We start from the raw sequence: 16,666 nt of genomic DNA on the forward strand, positions 1-16,666 counted from the left end.
CTCCAGTGGATATTGAGAGAGATATTCAAAGAAATCGGGATCAAGCACAACAGTGGATTTGCAATGCTGAACAGCATGCTCGTAATTCCAGAGAAGATATTCAGAGATATGCAGAAGAACGCAGACCTCCTTCTCCAAGGTTACCTCCTGCAATGATTCCTCCTGAAGTTCCTTGTCAGTGGACAGAACATCCACAGGGAACTACTCCTACATCTCCTGGATCTCCACTTACTCCTATTCTGGATACTCCTGATTCGCCAAAAGGCATGCCAGACCAACAATTGGAAATGCATCCTTTTGAGTTTGCATTGGCTGCCCGGATCAAAGAATCACCGGAACATTACAAAGATGTGCTAAAGTTATCTCCCAATTTACAAAAGAAGTGGTTCAACACTATGAAGGATGAATTAAAGTCTATTGAAGAAAGACAAGTATGGACCTTGGTGGATCCTCCTCGAGATCGGAAACCTGTAAAGTGTCAATGGGTTTTTGCTATCAAAAGTGATGGTCGTTATAAAGCTCGTCTTGTGGCTAAAGGCTTTACACAAGAATTCGGTACTGACTTTGAAGATACCTTCTCTCCAGTGGCTCGATTCAAAACAGTTCGAATCTTACTCACCTTTGCTGCCCAAAGAAATTGGGACACAGAAGCCCTGGATGTCAAAACTGCCTTTCTATATGGCAACCTTGATGAAGAAATTTATATGGAGCAACCAGAAGGTTTCAAAGTTTCAGGTCAAGAACACAAGGTTTATCGGTTGCTTAGAGCCCTTTATGGCTTAAAGCAAGCTGCACTGGCATGGAATAAAGCCCTTCATCAATCCTTACTCGCAATGGGCTATATTCGATCTAAAGTGGATGCTGGGATTTATATCCACATATCCAAAGTTGGAATCGTCATTTTTCTCATCTATGTCGACAATGGGCTCTTTCTAGGATCAGACAAACATCTTCTCAAAGCCAAGAAGGAACAATTTATGAAGAAATGGGAATCCTGAGATCTTGGTGAAGTCAAGGAATATCTTGGCATTCAAATTCACCAAAATAGGTCAAAGAAAGAAATTTATCTTGACCAGATACCTTATGTTAAAAAGGTTATCAAGCGATTTAACATGGAGACTGCTCAAAATGTTCGCACTCCATTACCCTCAGGATATCAACCAGAAAAAGCACCATCAGATTATCAAGCCACATCTTCTCTTCGGTCACAGTCCCAATCAATCATAGGGTCATTACTCTATATGGCTCTCGGTACTCGTCCTGATATTGCCTTTGCAGTTATTTCGCATGTCTCAATATATGGCAAATCCTACCAAAGAACATCGTAATAAAGCCTTGCATATAGTTCGCTATATTGCATCTACTCCAAAATTGGCTTTATACTATTCAGGACTTGAATCTCGAATCTATGGCTTTGCAGATTCTGATTGGGCTGCAAATAAAGACACACATCATTCTACCACCGGTTATGCCATGTATCTTGGCAATTCCCTAATCTCTTGGCGATCTCGGAAACAGAAGACTATCGCACTTTCCTCCACTGAAGCCGAATATATGGCTTTATGCGATGCTGCCAGACAAATCAAATGGCTTTCTATGCTATTTGATGAACTCAAGTTGAAGACCGAAAAGACTATTCTTTACTGTGACAATATGGGAGCTCGCTTCATTGCAGAGAATCCTGTATCGGACAGACATTCCAAACATATTGATGTCCAATGGCACTTCGTTCGTGAATGTGTTCAAGATAATTTGTTCAGTATTGAATACATTCAAACTGACAAACAAAAAGCAGACAGTCTTACAAAATCATTAACTTGGCAGAAGTTCGAAACTAATTGCTCATCAATGGGTCTTGTGACCTTACCATTTTAGAGCGAGGGGGAGTGTTGGAAATATTCTTAATAGTTCCGACATCTAGATTGATCCAGACTTACATGTGTATCAACATGTTATCTATCACATGACATTCCTTAGCAATCAGCTCCACAATGATGTCATAGTGACATCATATTATACATCATATTCCATGACCTTCTGCACTATTCTTTACTATACTGAGTAGTAGTTTCCTTTTACACTACTGGTCCATGCATACCTACTCATGTATATAAACTCGGGGATTTCTTCCTCAATCCCCATCAAATTCTATATTCGTTCTTCACTTGTCTACTCAACAACTGAGCCCCACCAAACTTATTTCAAGTTTATCAAACACTACTACCATTCTAACAAAAGGCAAGTGTTCTTGCCCATTGCTCTTCGTTTCTCCCGTTCCTCTGCGCAATAGAAATACCACCTGCGAGATGCGTGAATATGTAATTAATGTACAATGGCTTCTGGAAAATACAGAGATAATTATAATGATACAGTCTGTAATAACTTGCCTGCTGTGTGACGCACAACCTCTATACACGGAGGGAGTTTGGGAAATCATCCGGATAGCTACCGTCTCCCTTAAACATATCCATAAAGTTCCGAGCAACAGAAGGTAATGAATCCGATGGGTCCGATTGTCTCCGAAGACGCATTCCATGGAAACGAGATAACGCATTGGACATAGGCACGCTAAGTCCCACTCCGTCCTCCATAAGGGCTCCTAAAGAGCTCGGAACAGATGGTTCTGGAGTGTACCGCTGCCTGACCGGAGAAACCAGTGGAGAAACGAAGGGACGTAGCGCTCCTCGCGGGGAGGTGGGAGCCCGGTCCGCTCGCTTTTGTGCAATCTGAGCTGCGCAATTTCGAATTTCAGTGTCAGACTCCGGTTCTGTCGCAGAGTCGTCACTCAAAATGGAGGGAACGTTCATCGAGTCCTGTCGCGACAGGGTATTTGAGGAGGGAGAGTATGACCTTGTGCGTGATCGATGCCGATCCGCCTTTCTACATTGGACAGGAGGCCTGGATGAGGGTGATGGACCGACCACTTGTCGGGTTCCCTCGGACGATGCATTAAGAGCGGTCCCTGAAAGCCGAGGAGTGTGAACACGGAAAGGCGACAGTGTACGAGATGCCTCCTCAGCTCTGCAGGTGGTGTCAACATTTCAGGTCAGACAAATCCAATAGGACTTGCCTTTCCAATGTCAGTTTCTGGTTTCCAACTGATATCTCCGTGGCACGGTTGGGAACCGAGAATGGCTGCATGCCTATGAACAACTCGCCTTCCTCTTGTGTTTGTGAACCCGGAACGAAATCATGGCAGGGATGACTTCGGTTTCGTTTTGGTGTTGCCTCTATGGACAGCAAGTATTGACTTTGTGAAGAAGCCACAGCTTGAACTGGGATATTGATTTCAGTTGGCGTGTCAGATGTGTCGAGGGTGACTGTGGAAGACTCTGCTGAAGGCGACTGGTATACTTTTCGCTGACCATGAATGGCTGAGGGGTCTTTGCACACTGTGGAATCGAACGGATTGTCGTCGTCTGGTCGATCCGACGAGTGTGAGCCACTGAATGTGCGGTTAGAGGAAAGCGGTCCATCGGGTGCACCAGAAACCTTAACCGTGAAGACCTCTGAAGTGGACTTTGACAAACGACCACGAGTTGGAGACAATGGCAAGACATGTGGAAGTGTACGTGCAGATGGCGTAACGGAAGACAGCGGCGGGATATTCGCAAATTTATGTGCAGGTACCCCGCGTGCAGCTGTTGGAAAGCACTGCGGAGAGATACGTGGAAGAGCGGTCTTGCGAACATTGGAGGCGGGGGTGGTAGGGCCTGTATAGACATTCTTTACATGCATATTTGCCACCACATTTCTAGAGGATGGGGTTGGCAATGATCGGGTTGCAGGTGAGCATTGGGCTTCAAGCACTTTGTCTGATTTCTTGGATTGGGGGAGGACTTCTAAAGGGTTGTCGTCTGAATCACTCAGAGTAAGGTCTATATCGCATAGCACGATCAGCTTCTTGCTCGTAATGGATGACTGGTGAGCCGCCTTTCGATTCACATGTGGCATCGGCGAGGTATCTCCGGCGCGCTGAGCCGCAGGAACAGCCGGACGTTTACGAACGGCGGTCGTTGGTGTAGGCAAGTGGGTCGAATTTACGCGCGAATTAGTACGGCGCACCGACTGATTGTCAGGCGTAGAGCGACCTGGACCAGTATGTGCATCTTGCACTGGGCCTGCCTTTGTTCGTTTGTTCTGAACTGCCCCTGTATCATGAGTAGTGATTAGCTTCCGTTTACGGGAAGGATGGTCGACTGCTTTGTACTCCTTGGCCGCCTTGACAAAATAAGACGTCAACGGGAGCTCCTGCTGAGACAAATCCATGCAGGAAAAGTGATCAGAGCGGGGCGCGTTTTTTGAACCGGACTCGGATGCATCACGTGTATGGTCACGTGGCGGCGGTGCAGGTGATGCAACTTCCACCCACGGCCACCTCCGACGTGTATTCAATTGCATTGAAATGCAGAAAAAAGAAACAAGAAAGAAAGACGAGGTGGGTCAATGAACGTGTGAAGGAATGTACTATTTAGGAAATTCGCGAGCCATTAAATAAAGGCCGGAACACGCTCTAACAAACCTCAGAACTGACGATGACTGCTGAAACCAAAAAACGGAGAATGTCCGACTCTGCTGACGCGTCGAGAGAAGCCTCAGCTGCTTGTCAAGAGATTATCAGACAAGGCCAGGTTGCCCACTCGTGGCTCCGCCCTCGCCGCAGGCTATGACTTGTACAGGTAAAGAAAACGCGTCGCGAAAGACGCGCCCCTCCCGCTGATTTTATCGTGCAGTGCCGAAGACAAAGTCATCCCTGCCCGAGGGAAAGCCATGGTAGACACTCAGCTCTCAATAGCTGTACCTCCAGGGACATATGGACGCGTCGCTCCTCGCAGTGGCCTCGGTGAGTGCCCATTTCACACTTGTGCGAGTAACTCAAGTGACAACGGGATTCCCAGCTTCAAAATTCATGATAGATACCGGCGCCGGGGTCGTTGACGCAGACTACCGTGGCGTAATTTTCGTTCTCCTTTACAACTTTTCGGACACAGATTTTCATGGTGCGTCGGAGCCCCCTTGTCATGCTTGAGCCTCATAGTCCCAAAGTTCAAGAGGGTGATCGTATCGCCCAGCTTATCCTCGAGAGAATCTATACCCCAGAGGTGTTGGAAGTTGAAGTGCGCCTGCGTCACATACTATCCAAACACACAATGACCTTTTTTCATCAGAGCCTGAACGAAACTGCTAGAGGGAGCAATGGCTTCGGCTCTACAGGTGGACATAAACTGCTGTCTTCTTGACCACATATGCCACTACCAAAGAAGTCTTGCAGCCATGGACTCCGTTCACCTTTTTTGCACGGCTGGTGTCCTATTGCAGTAGTGTCATATTAGCCACAACTGCCTGGTCGATCCCGAGTGATAGGCTAAGTTATGGAGTAAATCGTTATGAGATGTTATTTCTACGCACACTGCAAGTTATTTGCTATAACGTGCATAATCATCTCTTGCTATTGGCCTCGACGACGTACATTCCATCCAAAGTTCGGCTGGCGAGTTCGAAGCAGGTCTCTCCCTTGCACTTCATCTCCCTCTGTGGAAGAGCTGCTCTCTAGAGGTAGTCCCTTGCCCTCGGCCCATATCCTCCCATCCGGAATGGTATCGCTGGGGTAGTCGTCGAGTTGAACGAGTTTGACAGCTTCGACAAGCCTGACTAACTCCTCGAATTCCGTCTTTATCTCAGCATGTTCTGGTGTTTCCTCAGCGGGTGGTATGAGGGCAGATAATTCGTGAAGCCGCCGGAAAGTGGAAGAAGACAAGGTTGGCGACGGATACGACGAAAGAAGCTCCTTAACGGACCAGGTTGGATTGAGAGGTATTCCACATGCGTCGGTTTCGACAGCCGGCGTTGTTAGCGGACGCTTGGATATCGTCGTCCGCCGACGATATCTGCACCTGAGGAGCCTGGCTACTAGCATGAGACAGATGAGTCCGTGGGAAAGAAAGCCCAGCACTACCAAAACCACACTCGTCGTCGAGGTTGGACAGCAAACCAATTATTGAATGGGACCCAGGCTACCACCCAACGCGACCCGTGCCATCCTTACGCTGCTCCCCAAGGAGCTCCCTCCGTCTCTTCAATCAAAGCCGGCTACTCTTTGCCAAGTGTTGTCGAGGTACCCTCGGGATGGCGTCGGCCAAACTGTACATCAAAGTCGGTGGGCACAGAAGGGCATTCATAGCTCCTACTGGCAGGTCACAAGGACGAAACTAAAGCTCGAGGGTAAACATGGGAGAGCATGGGGGAGATTAGTATGGAAGGGTGGGTTCCTTGATAACACATACTTCTCTGACTCAACTTACGGACGTGGATCAGGTAAAATGGTGAGCGAGCGTGAGGAGCTGATACCTGGCTCACTAAAGTATAATTGGTCGACTGGGAGCTCGTGATATCGCGTATGTCTGAATGAATCCTTGTTACTCTGCATATTGACATGCTTAACCAGCATTCGTAAAACCCTGACTTGTCCTCGCTTCCTGGGAGGCTATCTGATGTAGTTTAATCCTGTTCCATAATGACATCGAGCTCGAATAAATGACATAGACTTTTACTGAGCCGTGTGTGAGCTGCGAGGCCGACAGGGGGGAGCCAATCAGAAGTCACGCACAAGACAAGTCACACCCGGTGTCACACGGGCGCGTCTTGAAGCGACACCTCCACACGGGCCGCACACGCCCCAGTCCCGTCGCCATTGTCCAGCGGTCGACCTCACCTAGTTATTACTTCTCGTGCTGAGATTCGAGTAGAGCGGTTTCTGTTCAGCTGTTGAGCTCACTGGAATGGACCCACACCAGCTTCTTGACGCCCAGTTCAACCGGGCAGTGGAGATAGTGCAAGCCCTGCCAAAGACAGGGCCAATACAAACCGGATACGAAGAGAAGCTGAACATGTACAGGTGTGCTGATGTCCAAAAAGGTTTCTCTTGTTGTGTGGGCTGACAATTCCCCTGCCTCCCTCCGCGCAGTCTCTACAAGCAAGGTAGGGCATCATGACGAATTGCTCTGCGCTGAATCTCACCATTCCACATTACCTTCCAGCCACAATTGGGAATGTCACATCCCCTCGGCCAGGTCTCCTGGATATGCTTGGACGCGCAAAGTGGTGTGTTCCATGCTGCCTTGTTGTCACCGACCGATATCACGTGTTAATCATTTGTAGGGATGCTTGGGCAAAGCTCAAGGACATGAACCCGTACGAGGCAAAGTGGCGCTACGTGGATGCTCTGCTTAAGGTGTTAACCCTAAAATATCTGTTCGTGGACTGGATTCTGAGCTTTTTTTTAAATGTTATTATTTCAGGCTTTGAACAAGCATTCTGACAAGGCGACCGCCCAAGGCCTCGTTAATGACCTGCAATCGTACGGTCCTGCTTATAATACTGGTCGTATGTCTGACACCATTTCTCCTGCGCGTAGACTGACGTGCCTTCGCAGACTCATCAACCAGGTCCCCATCACCGGGGTCCGACTCATCTGGCTCTAGCGCTGCCGCTGAGAGTCCCCGCTCACTCCCTGCATTCGTATCCCGTCCGCCAGAAATACCTGGTAGCCTTCCGCATATTGACGACGACGCCGAGGGTAGCTCTGACGATGATGAGATTGACAGTAAGGCGCGGGAACTGCCATCCTTGCGTGAGCACTCAGGTCGCCCTCTTTCCTCTATTTCCTCGCGATACCGTACGCCCCTCACGAGCACGCTTACATCTCCGCCACCGCGTCGTTCCAGCGTACCCGCTGTGCAGCCCCTTCCCCTTTATGAGACACGATCAGCCTTCGATGGTTCTCGTTCAGGACCGATGACCTCCGCAACGCTACCCCGTTCTGGAAGGCTCCCGACACCCTCTTCCCACGATCTAAGCCCGCAGGCGCACCCTCCGCTACCGCATTATAAGGGTCAGCCTCTGCTCACACTACCTGGTCACTACAGCGTGGATTCACGACCACCATCACATGCTGAAATGTCTCTCGAGGTAGCCGTCGAGAATGTTCAAGCGCATGTGGCGGCATTATCAGAGCGTCTTGATTCTATTGAGGCATCAATAACGCGACCTCCTCCGCGGACATCGAATTCCATGCTGCCATCCTTGAGCAGATCGGGGAGCGGAAGCCCCACAAAACAACAAGTGGAACCGTTGGAATGGGACGTCGAGGACATGGGTCTGTGGGCGCATGTGCTGAGGCCAGCATTGTGGGGTGTCGAAGTTTTACAACGGCTCCTCAACTTCTTTTTGCACAGTGAAAATCAGTCACCAGTCCTCGTGATCGTCCGGCGCTTGTGCTTAGACATATCATTCATATTGACAGTCCTCGGACTGCTCAAGCTAGCGTGGAGAAAGTCGCGGGCGCGGAGGCGAGAGATAAGTATAGCCTTGGGCATCTTATGGGCTGCCTTACTGGGGAGTAATCGCCATTTGATACAACATGCGGCTTAGCGTGCTTGCGTTACTGGCTTACAATGGTTCTCGCTAAGTATATACCTGACTTGTGTACTCAGTTTTAATGCTTATTGACGACTCTCAACATTCACTCTTGGGAACCCCTGCTAGAAATCTCCGTTGAAGACGGGAGTTCAAGGTATGCATGTCAAGATCATTCCATGTTGACGACGCAACGGATGCATTCGCCAGCCTGCAGCACTAGGTAAGACCGATCGGGAACTTGCGACGCATTTTCCAGCACGTACATGCATATCATGAAAACCTTCATTGATCTCTGCGAACTTGCGTCGGTGGGTGACGTACTCATCGATTTTGAGTTTGCCGTGGAGATACTCTAGTTACCAGTGTCAGAAGAGGGCGGCCGACTGGTAGACGAAGAAAAACCTTCAACAAGGCCGGGAAGTTCAGTGCGCCCCTTGACGCCGCCGAACGCGGTGCCTCTCCAGACACGACCAGTTACCTACGATGTATAAAGAATAGACCCCTTTTGATATAATTTCGTGGACATACCAGTTGGAACCTGAAAATCTACCTAGTCACACGATATTCCAATAGCTTATGAATGGCTATCACTTACGGCCGAGTACTGATCTCCTCTCCGGCGGCTGCAACACCGATAACAGGTGGAGACGCCCCAGCCCTTATGACATGCCTCGAGGGCTGCCCGCATTACTTTCACATTGCCAGTCGCGTCGAAGGTGAAATCGAGGCCACCATCTGTAATTTCAATGAGGTAATCTTGGATGCGCTTGCCCCCAGGAAGAGTCATTGGGTTGACAAAATCGGTCGCGCCCATCTTTGTTGCCCATTCTTCTTTCTTAGGATTCGTGTCTATGGCGATTATACGAGATGCGCCAACCATTGACGAAGTGGAAATAACTCCGAGGCCGATGGCGCCACACCCGAAGACAGCAACACTCGAGTCCCCTGAACGACAAGCATAAGGTAAGAGGACATCGTCCCAGGTGTTTCACCTACTGATTCCTGGCTGTTTGGTAACAGCACCCCAGGCCGTAGTAATACCACAGCCAAGCAAGCAGACCTTATCCAGCGGCGCGGCTTTATTGACGGCGACAACAGAGACGTCAGCGACGACTGTGTATTGAGAGAACGTCGAGGTTCCCATCTAGACACGATACAGGATCGGCTGCGAAGTCATACAGTAGGAGCAAGCCACGTACGAAATGGTGGATGGGCTGTCCCTTGCAGGTGAAGCGAGAAGTCCTGTCGGGCATCAATCCCTGTCCTTGGGTCGCACGGACTGAGTATTTGATGAAGGGTAAGCCTTTGGAGCGCGTTATGGAGTCCATTCGACATACCTTTTCCACAGAGATTAGTCTTGCCGCTTTTGCAGAATTTACATTCACGACATTCTTGTGTCGCATGAGAAAACATTTTGGCGCAACTATTACAAAGGGAACCTCACCTGCTGTATACAAGGGAATGACATGGTCGCCCTATGCGCATGCCAGATAAACAGCGGAGTAGAGCGGCTAACAGGGAACACATACAGGGGAAACATCTGTGACGCCTTCGCCGACGGATTCGACCTAGTTGTGAACGTAGTCAGTGACCCTCTGATTGGAAGCTCGCCCGACACCTACGATACCTCCCCCTTCGTGACCAAGGATCACAGGGAAGACTCCCTATGGGCGATAGCATGAGTATCATCCCTACACACAGAGTCCAAGTCAGATTTGTTCGTACCTCGGGATCCCTCCCGCTGCGACTGTATTCGTCCGTGTGGCAAATACCTGCGAGATGGACTGCATCAGTATCGTGTACCGCCCAGGTCTCCCTACCCCACCAGTGTAGATAATCTTGATGCGAACCTCGTGCGCCTGTGGAGGTGCAACCTCGACCTCTTCGATCTTGAGTTCTTCGCCTGCGGCCCAGCAAACAGCGGCCTTGCACTTGATAACTTGACCTGCGGTGGTGACCATGATGGGTTCGATGAAAGCTGATGGAAACGAAACTGCACAGGACTGCACTGAGCCCACCCCCTTTTATAAGGACGCCGCCTCATCCGAATTAGAGATAGGCTGAAACCTCTAAGCCCCGATCTCCACGCTGACTACGCAGGATCATGTCGCTGCAGAATGTTTACTACAAGCGAGTGAGTTAGTTCGCAGTCTTTCTCCCCAAACTAGAATTATTTCCAGACTGCTGCAACGGCGAAAGCCTGCTATATCTGCTACAAGCCAAGTACCACCGTGCTAGCGACGGTCGACACGACAGACTTCCTCTACACCTGTCCTGTTCATCTGACAGACCCCGGTTTCGCTACTCGTGTTAAAGATCATGACAACGATGACACCAAGAAGCTTAGCGCGAGCGCCGAGGAAATTGCAAGGGTAAAACAGGAGTGGGAGGAGAAGCAGAAGAGGATGCGGGAGAAGCAGAAGCAGAAGCAGAAGGAGGAGAAAAGAAAAGAAGACGGTGAGAAGGCAGCAGAACCAGCGAAAGGCGAGGATGATAAGGAACAAGACAAACAAAAGGTGCCGGAAGAGTCGTCGACGTCCGACAAGAAACCTGAAGCTCCCGGTGCAGGACAACCGACGGTATCTCCACGACCAACACATGAACGTTATGTCCTCCATCGTCATATCTTTAACCTCCGGCTCGCGGAACATCGCAAGCGGAGACAGGCAGCCCAGGCTAAGACACTGGCACCTCGTTTGCCAGGTATCCCATCCAGTACCATGTCATAGCCCAGAGAGAGGGATCTCTGACTCCACCCTTGGTAACGCACATCACGATATCCTGTATATACTGAAACTATACATTTATCCCAGTCACAAACTGAACGGATTGCAATCACAGATTGTCGCACGGACACCGAAACTGAGCAACGACCCAACCGCCAACCCAAGAATGACCGCAAATGCACAGAGGGTGGCCGCGATATCCACGTCCCCGTACCCCCTGAGTCTATGGTTATGCTGCAGCGACGAAACAGCCAGCATAGACAGCGTGAAGACGTAGCCGTTGGATAGCCCAAGAGCTAGTAGAATGAACATGTAAAGCGTGTCAGAGCCGATGACAGGAGGAATTTCCACCGCTCGCTGAACGTTGCAGAGAAGTACGGCGGGAATGAATAACGTTCTCAATAAGGACATTGCCAGGATCTTATTGGCCGACCAAACGATCATACGTGGGAACGAGCATATGTACCGGCCCAGGAGATCTCCCATATTGAACACTAAGAAGTGTGCATCGATAAAAAGTAGCGGATGTACCCGCGGATTCGTGGGTAACACGGTAGAAGTGATGGCAGGGACTACAGCCTACCGAAAAGGATCAGAAACACGTGCAAGTGTAATGGGCCCTTCACGAACCAGAGTAGCGATAAATGTATAGGCCGTTGAGAACATGAACGGGAAGTTGTCCTTGAAAACTCGCCACAGGTCTGAGCTCGGCTTAGGTGACGGGATATTTTGCCTGCCAGAGACGAGTCTATGGCGTTCCTCGTCATCTTCTGCAACCTCCGACGCTTTCGGTTGGTGATCCAAGAGTCCGACCGTCGACTTGTAGAGTGGCTGCTTCGTCAACCACACGGAGGCTGCGAAGGTGAAGGCCATAAACAGTACGGAAACTCCAAAGAAAATCTGCGCCGCTGATTCCTCAGTCCTGCCATCCCCGATTCCATCCTCCGCGATAAAGGTGGCAATGGCCTCCGGAGACGCACCCCAAACTGAAAGTGCCGAACTTATCAGTTCAACTGTGCTCACGATGACAGCAATGGCAGCCTGTCCAGACACGGTGGACTGCATGTAAGGACCTCCAAGTAAGGCAGCTCCAGCGTAGACAGAGGTTGATAGAAATACTCCCGATGCAGACATGGCTATTGAGCAAACAAGCACGAACGAAAAGAATATCGACGGATTGACCTGAGGGAACGTGCTGAGGAAGAACAGGAATACAAAGAAGGTAAGGATGACGATGGACCCCAATACACGGCGTGAAGGGGACGACTTAATGGAGGGGTAAAGTCAGTAGACGATGGGTGCTGCTATAAAGCGAAGGACTGACTTGTTTGGAAGTCGTGGTACAGTAGGCCTGGAATAACAGACCAGTCACTGTAAAAGCGCTGGACTGATACGAGCTAAAGACTGCTCGCAAGGGGGTACCGGCGAGCCGCGATTTGAAGAAGGAAACCGCATTGATAAGTGCTAAGGACGCCATGTCGAATACGAGCACACCATGGCTATGAGCACTTCACGCACCGTTCCAAGGAAGAAGAGTGGCGCATCCAAGGAGAAAGTAGGTCCACCTGATTCGTTTGTCCACCGGAGCAGTGGATGACTGCGGGTGCCGAGTCAAGGGTGCATCCTCGGTACTGAGTCCTGAACCAGTATGGACGCCGTCCTCCGACGTCGGTATGGCTTGATACACAGTGTTCTCGTTAGTTGCAACCATAGGGAGCGGTAAGCCGAAGATCGTGAAGGGGGGCACTCGCGTGAAGTGCTCAAAAGGCAGCCTGGGTCCATTTGCTCGGTTGCCCACGATCCTTCAGTGAGGGCGACCAGCGCTTGCGCAGGTTCTGTAGTGTATTTTACGTTTCTAGCTGGCCGTAGTTTTGACTATGTTACACTTTCTAGCTAGTGATCCAAGATCATTTTTGTCTGAATCCCGAAAGACACGCGCAGCGGATACCCGATACCCAACAATCCACACCTTGAAGTGAGGTGAGACCTTTAATTTTGATTCCACTCACCGTGGAACACTCTCAGTACCGAACCAGTCAATACATGGGACCACCCAATAGTGTGACAACTTGCAGCAGAGGGACGAGAATCCCATCCTCACCTCAGATGCACGAAAAATTTTGGGAACGAGAATGAAGCGGATCCAGCAGTCGAATATAAAGTAATCGAGAGGGTACCACCAGGTCGTAAACTGACCAGGCGGACTAGCGACACTATGCACGTCGTTGTTTGGACGAACCAGGTATAACCTGGTTGGGAGCGTCCTTGAGCACCAACTGGGTAAGTCTCTCCTTCTGCTTCTCCGCTTTCCTCTGCTTGCGCTTAGCCTTCCTGGCAAGCTTGGCCAGACGCTCTGCTGTGAACCACCTCCGCTTCTTCTCCGCTTTCCGTTCCTCCTCCATCTGCTGTCGCCACTTGAAGACCGCCTCGGCGCGTGCCTCACGGGCAGTCCGATCGCCTTGATTCAAGAGTTCGCGAGAAACGAACTTCTTGAGCAGCTCAGACTTCCGTCGGCGGGCTGCTTGCCACCTTGCTTGCTTCTTCGCACGACTGTGCGGATTGGACAACTCTTTCGCGAGATGCAGCTCCACGGGCCGAGATTCATCGAAACCCCTGGGAGACGGACTGAACAAGGTCTTAATATACGCATTTTCATCGGCAACCCCTGATTTCGCTTTGCCGCTGGTCCGGAACGTTGGTGGCTGGTAGGTAACTTTTAGAACGGTCTCCGATGGGGTATCCAGAAGGATGTTGGCTGCCGGGCAGAAGAAGGTCACTTGGGCTACACAGAAGGCCTTCGGGAATTGGTAACTTACGTTTCGGTTTTGGCGGTGCCTCTGGTTCAGGCCAAGGTAAAACCATCTCCTTCCCAGCATTGCGTTCTACATGCGCCGGTATAGATGCAAGCACGACGCGCTTCCAGTCAAACCGGCGAAATTCAGGATTCCAATGGGGGTCCCGTACGCCAATACGCCTCGCAAAGACGCTGAGAAGAGTGGCGACCTTTATTCGTTGTTTCATGGATGGATGGAATGGAAGGCTTACTGCACTTTCTCTATAGTGCCATTTTCCGCCTTCTTTTCCATCTCCTTTATTAATAGTTGGCATTTTGAGTAGTGCACGCTCTTGTTCACCGGCATCTTGCCCTTTGTTGGCTCCTATGACCACATGAGTAACATTTGGGCGCCGGAATTGCTAGTATGTATTCAACGAACGCACTCTGATAGTACCCTTCAAGTAAACGCGGTTCGTGAACCTGTTGATGCTCAGAACCTCGTGAATTGTGCCACTACCGTCCCCGCGGACGCGAACGCGGTCACCCGGAACGACATTCCAGAACTTGATACGGTCCTTGACGCGTACTGCTTTTATACCAGGATCATAGAAAGACTGTTTGATGGCAAAGTGCTTCGGCACAGGAAGGAGGTGCCGGAAATCTCTCGTCCACGGGCTTCTCGTCGTCGCCCTCAGAAGCTGAAAGCGAGAGAATGGCATGTTGGCTTTCGGGAGGAAAGTAAAAGAGGGATTATGTAAGTAGACCAATACGGCGTACTTACTTCATCACTAGTTGCGTCCCTTATTAGGCAAACCTGTTTGCCAAACGAGCATTCACTGCGGAAACGGGATTTTAATCGGGTGCGGTGATAGTCGGGTGATAGGCCGTAGTCATACTATATCCTAAGAGTAGCAAATGCTAATAATATGTCTGAGAATCATCGTGAGGTGTTCTCGTTTCGAAGTGTAATCTGGTTGGATTCGCGAACTTATTGCCATGACAATTCCAACATTCATCAACTATATTCTAAGCAGATTACACTGTGATTATAGGATATGTACATGAGTCACGTCATATAAATCACATCGATCCTTGCCATCTTCACTTGCACTATTCAGAATAATAAGATCAGATTATGTTCAGAGTGCCTACTACACGGTGTGCTTCGAAAATGGTCGCCCCCCCTGGGTGCTGCCCTCACTTGCTGCTCCCCCAGCCCCCTCGTCTGAATCCAGCACGTATGAATGCGTCTTCTGTGCCATAGACAGATGTACTCTCAGGCGCATCCAAGTGGGCACACATCGGGGCACTCTAACATCCTCCCTGGCCATCCAGACGATCCATTCGTGCCTCCTAGTCAAAGTGGCAGACCATCAGCGAATACGAGCGGGCATGCAGCTGGGGCATTCTCACATCCTCCCCAGCCATCCAGGTGGTCTGTTTGCAACTAGTACTCCTGCTCAACAGAATGACCGACCACCAGTCAGTACAGATTTCCTGTCTGAATAGCCACGCACCTTGCCTTACCTCTGTAGCCATTCACACTCTCGTTTTCCTTCCAGCATCAGTTCTGTGATGTGGAGATGACCAGTCCTGTTGATCCACACGAAGCCCCACCCTATCCCTATCTAGGAGGGAGTCAGCCCAACCAACCAATCAGCTATAAGTCTTACCAGGGGAATGGAAACAGACACAAATGTACTACACTGGTCTATTCCAGTAGGTCTGTTTGTAGCCAGTCGAATAGCCATGGACATGGTGAGGTTCTTGTGCAAGGCCATTCCCATATGTATGCCCCAAATCGTTCTAGAAGCAGGTCCTTTGTGCCAGACCTGCACGGTTACGATCATGAGCCAATGTGCAGCTATGAATGCGAGCCTACACACAGCTTGCAAGTGACAGTTGTGCAGATAATGATTGATATTAGAAACCTTACTGAAGGGAAGATGAATCTCGAAGAAGAACTTACCAGGCTGAGGGAAGACAACAAAACGGTGACTTCTTGCCTTGACGCTCTTGAACAGAGCTTTGCAGAACTTCGAGAGAAAGGTGAAGTCACCCTGAAGCAAGCCTTGTCAAGGACGAGTTCTAATGATCATACAGCTGTAAAGGTATGTCAGTATGCCATGCTACTCATTGGATGTGCTTACCGGACATTCTTATATCCCATTACAAGTCAATTATCCAGCCACTCTTCTGCCAATTATGTGGAATTGAGAGGTGCAGGGGGGGCACATATAGGGTGTGGAAACATTCGTAAGACAGACCCATGGTCTTTATAAGTTGATGGAACAACATGGAGCCCTGCCATGCACAGCTGGGTCTTCAATGCCTCAGTAGCTTTACAGAGATCAGCACATTCATGGGCAAAGGCAATGTGGGCAGGGACTAGAGCCCCATGGCATCCTTTGGACTTGCAATGGCACTGCCAGAACCCCATCGAGGCTATAGCTTGATCGATCTGGGTGATGTAGCATAGTGGGTGCAGGTGCAGGTGTGGGTGCAGATGGGTGGGAATGGGATCTCATGTGGACAAAAAAAAAGATCATGTGCATGATGGTTATACAACTCGCGAAGGCAAATTTCTACATACAAAGACAAAGGTACTACTTGCAAGAGTGTTTGGTGGGGGGGGGGGTGCTAGTATCAGCGAAGATCGGCTTGTAATGTTCCTGCCTGGCTATGAGGTTCTCCCTTATCTGAGCCCATCTGTCCTAGGTAATAACATAAGTACATAATGACGCAA

The 16,666-nt window shown here is 49.8% G+C and overlaps 9 protein-coding genes across 9 annotated transcripts; 4 read left to right on the forward strand and 5 right to left on the reverse strand.

Annotated features, from left to right (window-relative positions):
- Nucleotides 1-2,144: 2,144 nt before the first annotated feature.
- Nucleotides 2,145-3,761, reverse strand: F5J12DRAFT_909360 (uncharacterized protein). The gene is made up of 2 exons (XM_051749008.1): nucleotides 3,071-3,761; nucleotides 2,145-3,021 (listed from the first exon to the last, which is right to left on the reverse strand). The coding sequence occupies exons 1-2, from the start codon at nucleotides 3,736-3,738 to the stop codon at nucleotides 2,409-2,411; spliced, it is 1,281 nt and encodes a 426-aa protein (XP_051605944.1). The 5' UTR covers nucleotides 3,739-3,761; the 3' UTR covers nucleotides 2,145-2,408.
- Nucleotides 3,762-4,405: 644 nt separating this feature from the next.
- F5J12DRAFT_902290 (dUTPase-like protein) lies at nucleotides 4,406-5,240 on the forward strand (the record flags this gene model as incomplete). Its single annotated transcript, XM_051748279.1, has 6 exons — nucleotides 4,406-4,438; nucleotides 4,594-4,679; nucleotides 4,734-4,843; nucleotides 4,899-5,000; nucleotides 5,047-5,117; nucleotides 5,169-5,240. The coding sequence occupies 6 exons, from the start codon at nucleotides 4,406-4,408 to the stop codon at nucleotides 5,238-5,240; spliced, it is 474 nt and encodes a 157-aa protein (XP_051605945.1).
- Nucleotides 5,241-5,500: 260 nt separating this feature from the next.
- Nucleotides 5,501-5,836, reverse strand: F5J12DRAFT_699801 (uncharacterized protein; the record flags this gene model as incomplete). Its single annotated transcript, XM_051740485.1, has 1 exon — nucleotides 5,501-5,836. A coding segment is annotated over one exon (336 nt), but the record flags the coding sequence as incomplete, so codon positions are not given.
- Nucleotides 5,837-5,936: 100 nt separating this feature from the next.
- Nucleotides 5,937-6,584, forward strand: F5J12DRAFT_793820 (uncharacterized protein). Its single transcript, XM_051743992.1, has 3 exons — nucleotides 5,937-6,261; nucleotides 6,316-6,395; nucleotides 6,446-6,584. Exons 1-2 carry the CDS (start codon nucleotides 6,003-6,005, stop codon nucleotides 6,387-6,389), a joined length of 333 nt encoding a protein of 110 aa, XP_051605947.1. The 5' UTR covers nucleotides 5,937-6,002; the 3' UTR covers nucleotides 6,390-6,395; nucleotides 6,446-6,584.
- A 54-nt stretch (nucleotides 6,585-6,638) lies between these two features.
- On the forward strand, nucleotides 6,639-8,509 carry F5J12DRAFT_28828 (ACBP-domain-containing protein). The gene is made up of 5 exons (XM_051738749.1): nucleotides 6,639-6,895; nucleotides 6,965-6,978; nucleotides 7,038-7,231; nucleotides 7,299-7,383; nucleotides 7,433-8,509. Exons 1-5 carry the CDS (start codon nucleotides 6,780-6,782, stop codon nucleotides 8,428-8,430), a joined length of 1,407 nt encoding a protein of 468 aa, XP_051605948.1. The 5' UTR covers nucleotides 6,639-6,779; the 3' UTR covers nucleotides 8,431-8,509.
- Nucleotides 8,473-10,379, reverse strand: F5J12DRAFT_934092 (class III ADH enzyme; the record flags this gene model as incomplete). Its single annotated transcript, XM_051749582.1, has 13 exons — nucleotides 8,473-8,626; nucleotides 8,682-8,770; nucleotides 8,821-8,896; nucleotides 8,947-8,964; nucleotides 9,014-9,363; nucleotides 9,415-9,562; nucleotides 9,618-9,697; nucleotides 9,756-9,809; nucleotides 9,863-9,893; nucleotides 9,948-9,986; nucleotides 10,041-10,082; nucleotides 10,144-10,190; nucleotides 10,244-10,379. The coding sequence occupies 13 exons, from the start codon at nucleotides 10,377-10,379 to the stop codon at nucleotides 8,588-8,590; spliced, it is 1,149 nt and encodes a 382-aa protein (XP_051605949.1). The 3' UTR covers nucleotides 8,473-8,587.
- Nucleotides 10,380-10,522: 143 nt separating this feature from the next.
- On the forward strand, nucleotides 10,523-11,147 carry F5J12DRAFT_711439 (VPS4-associated protein 1; the record flags this gene model as incomplete). Its single annotated transcript, XM_051740707.1, has 3 exons — nucleotides 10,523-10,552; nucleotides 10,599-10,875; nucleotides 10,924-11,147. The coding sequence occupies 3 exons, from the start codon at nucleotides 10,523-10,525 to the stop codon at nucleotides 11,145-11,147; spliced, it is 531 nt and encodes a 176-aa protein (XP_051605950.1).
- Nucleotides 11,148-11,150: 3 nt separating this feature from the next.
- F5J12DRAFT_28929 (nucleoside transporter-domain-containing protein) lies at nucleotides 11,151-13,003 on the reverse strand. The gene is made up of 3 exons (XM_051738750.1): nucleotides 12,469-13,003; nucleotides 11,775-12,410; nucleotides 11,151-11,723 (listed from the first exon to the last, which is right to left on the reverse strand). Exons 1-3 carry the CDS (start codon nucleotides 12,619-12,621, stop codon nucleotides 11,232-11,234), a joined length of 1,281 nt encoding a protein of 426 aa, XP_051605951.1. The 5' UTR covers nucleotides 12,622-13,003; the 3' UTR covers nucleotides 11,151-11,231.
- Nucleotides 12,946-14,674, reverse strand: F5J12DRAFT_793860 (uncharacterized protein). Its single transcript, XM_051743993.1, has 6 exons — nucleotides 14,364-14,674; nucleotides 14,190-14,302; nucleotides 13,961-14,130; nucleotides 13,188-13,899; nucleotides 13,038-13,131; nucleotides 12,946-12,976 (listed from the first exon to the last, which is right to left on the reverse strand). Exons 1-4 carry the CDS (start codon nucleotides 14,637-14,639, stop codon nucleotides 13,358-13,360), a joined length of 1,101 nt encoding a protein of 366 aa, XP_051605952.1. The 5' UTR covers nucleotides 14,640-14,674; the 3' UTR covers nucleotides 12,946-12,976; nucleotides 13,038-13,131; nucleotides 13,188-13,357.
- Between the last annotated feature and the right edge of the window lie 1,992 nt (nucleotides 14,675-16,666).

Source organism: Pisolithus orientalis, assembly GCF_024613125.1.
Source record: "Pisolithus orientalis strain OTSU chromosome Unknown F5J12scaffold_1, whole genome shotgun sequence".
NCBI lineage: Eukaryota > Fungi > Basidiomycota > Agaricomycetes > Boletales > Pisolithaceae > Pisolithus > Pisolithus orientalis.

Coding starts and splice junctions, on each gene's coding strand:
- F5J12DRAFT_909360 (XM_051749008.1), bottom strand. CDS start 3,738: ATGCATGTAAAGAATGTCTATACAGGCCCTACCACCCCCGCCTCCAAT. Junction 3,022..3,070: donor CAGAAACTGACATTGGAAAG/GCAAGTCCTATT, acceptor CACCACCTGCAG/AGCTGAGGAGGCATCTCGTA.
- F5J12DRAFT_793820 (XM_051743992.1), top strand. CDS start 6,003: ATGGGACCCAGGCTACCACCCAACGCGACCCGTGCCATCCTTACGCTG. Junction 6,262..6,315: donor GGGGAGATTAGTATGGAAGG/GTGGGTTCCTTG, acceptor GACGTGGATCAG/GTAAAATGGTGAGCGAGCGT.
- F5J12DRAFT_28828 (XM_051738749.1), top strand. CDS start 6,780: ATGGACCCACACCAGCTTCTTGACGCCCAGTTCAACCGGGCAGTGGAG. Junction 7,232..7,298: donor ACGTGGATGCTCTGCTTAAG/GTGTTAACCCTA, acceptor TTATTATTTCAG/GCTTTGAACAAGCATTCTGA. Junction 7,384..7,432: donor TCCTGCTTATAATACTGGTC/GTATGTCTGACA, acceptor GTGCCTTCGCAG/ACTCATCAACCAGGTCCCCA.
- F5J12DRAFT_28929 (XM_051738750.1), bottom strand. CDS start 12,621: ATGGCGTCCTTAGCACTTATCAATGCGGTTTCCTTCTTCAAATCGCGG. Junction 12,411..12,468: donor GTACCACGACTTCCAAACAA/GTCAGTCCTTCG, acceptor CCCTCCATTAAG/TCGTCCCCTTCACGCCGTGT. Junction 11,724..11,774: donor ATACATTTATCGCTACTCTG/GTTCGTGAAGGG, acceptor CCTTTTCGGTAG/GCTGTAGTCCCTGCCATCAC.
- F5J12DRAFT_793860 (XM_051743993.1), bottom strand. CDS start 14,639: ATGCCATTCTCTCGCTTTCAGCTTCTGAGGGCGACGACGAGAAGCCCG. Junction 14,131..14,189: donor GGCACTATAGAGAAAGTGCA/GTAAGCCTTCCA, acceptor CACTCTTCTCAG/CGTCTTTGCGAGGCGTATTG. Junction 13,900..13,960: donor GGCACCGCCAAAACCGAAAC/GTAAGTTACCAA, acceptor TCTGCCCGGCAG/CCAACATCCTTCTGGATACC.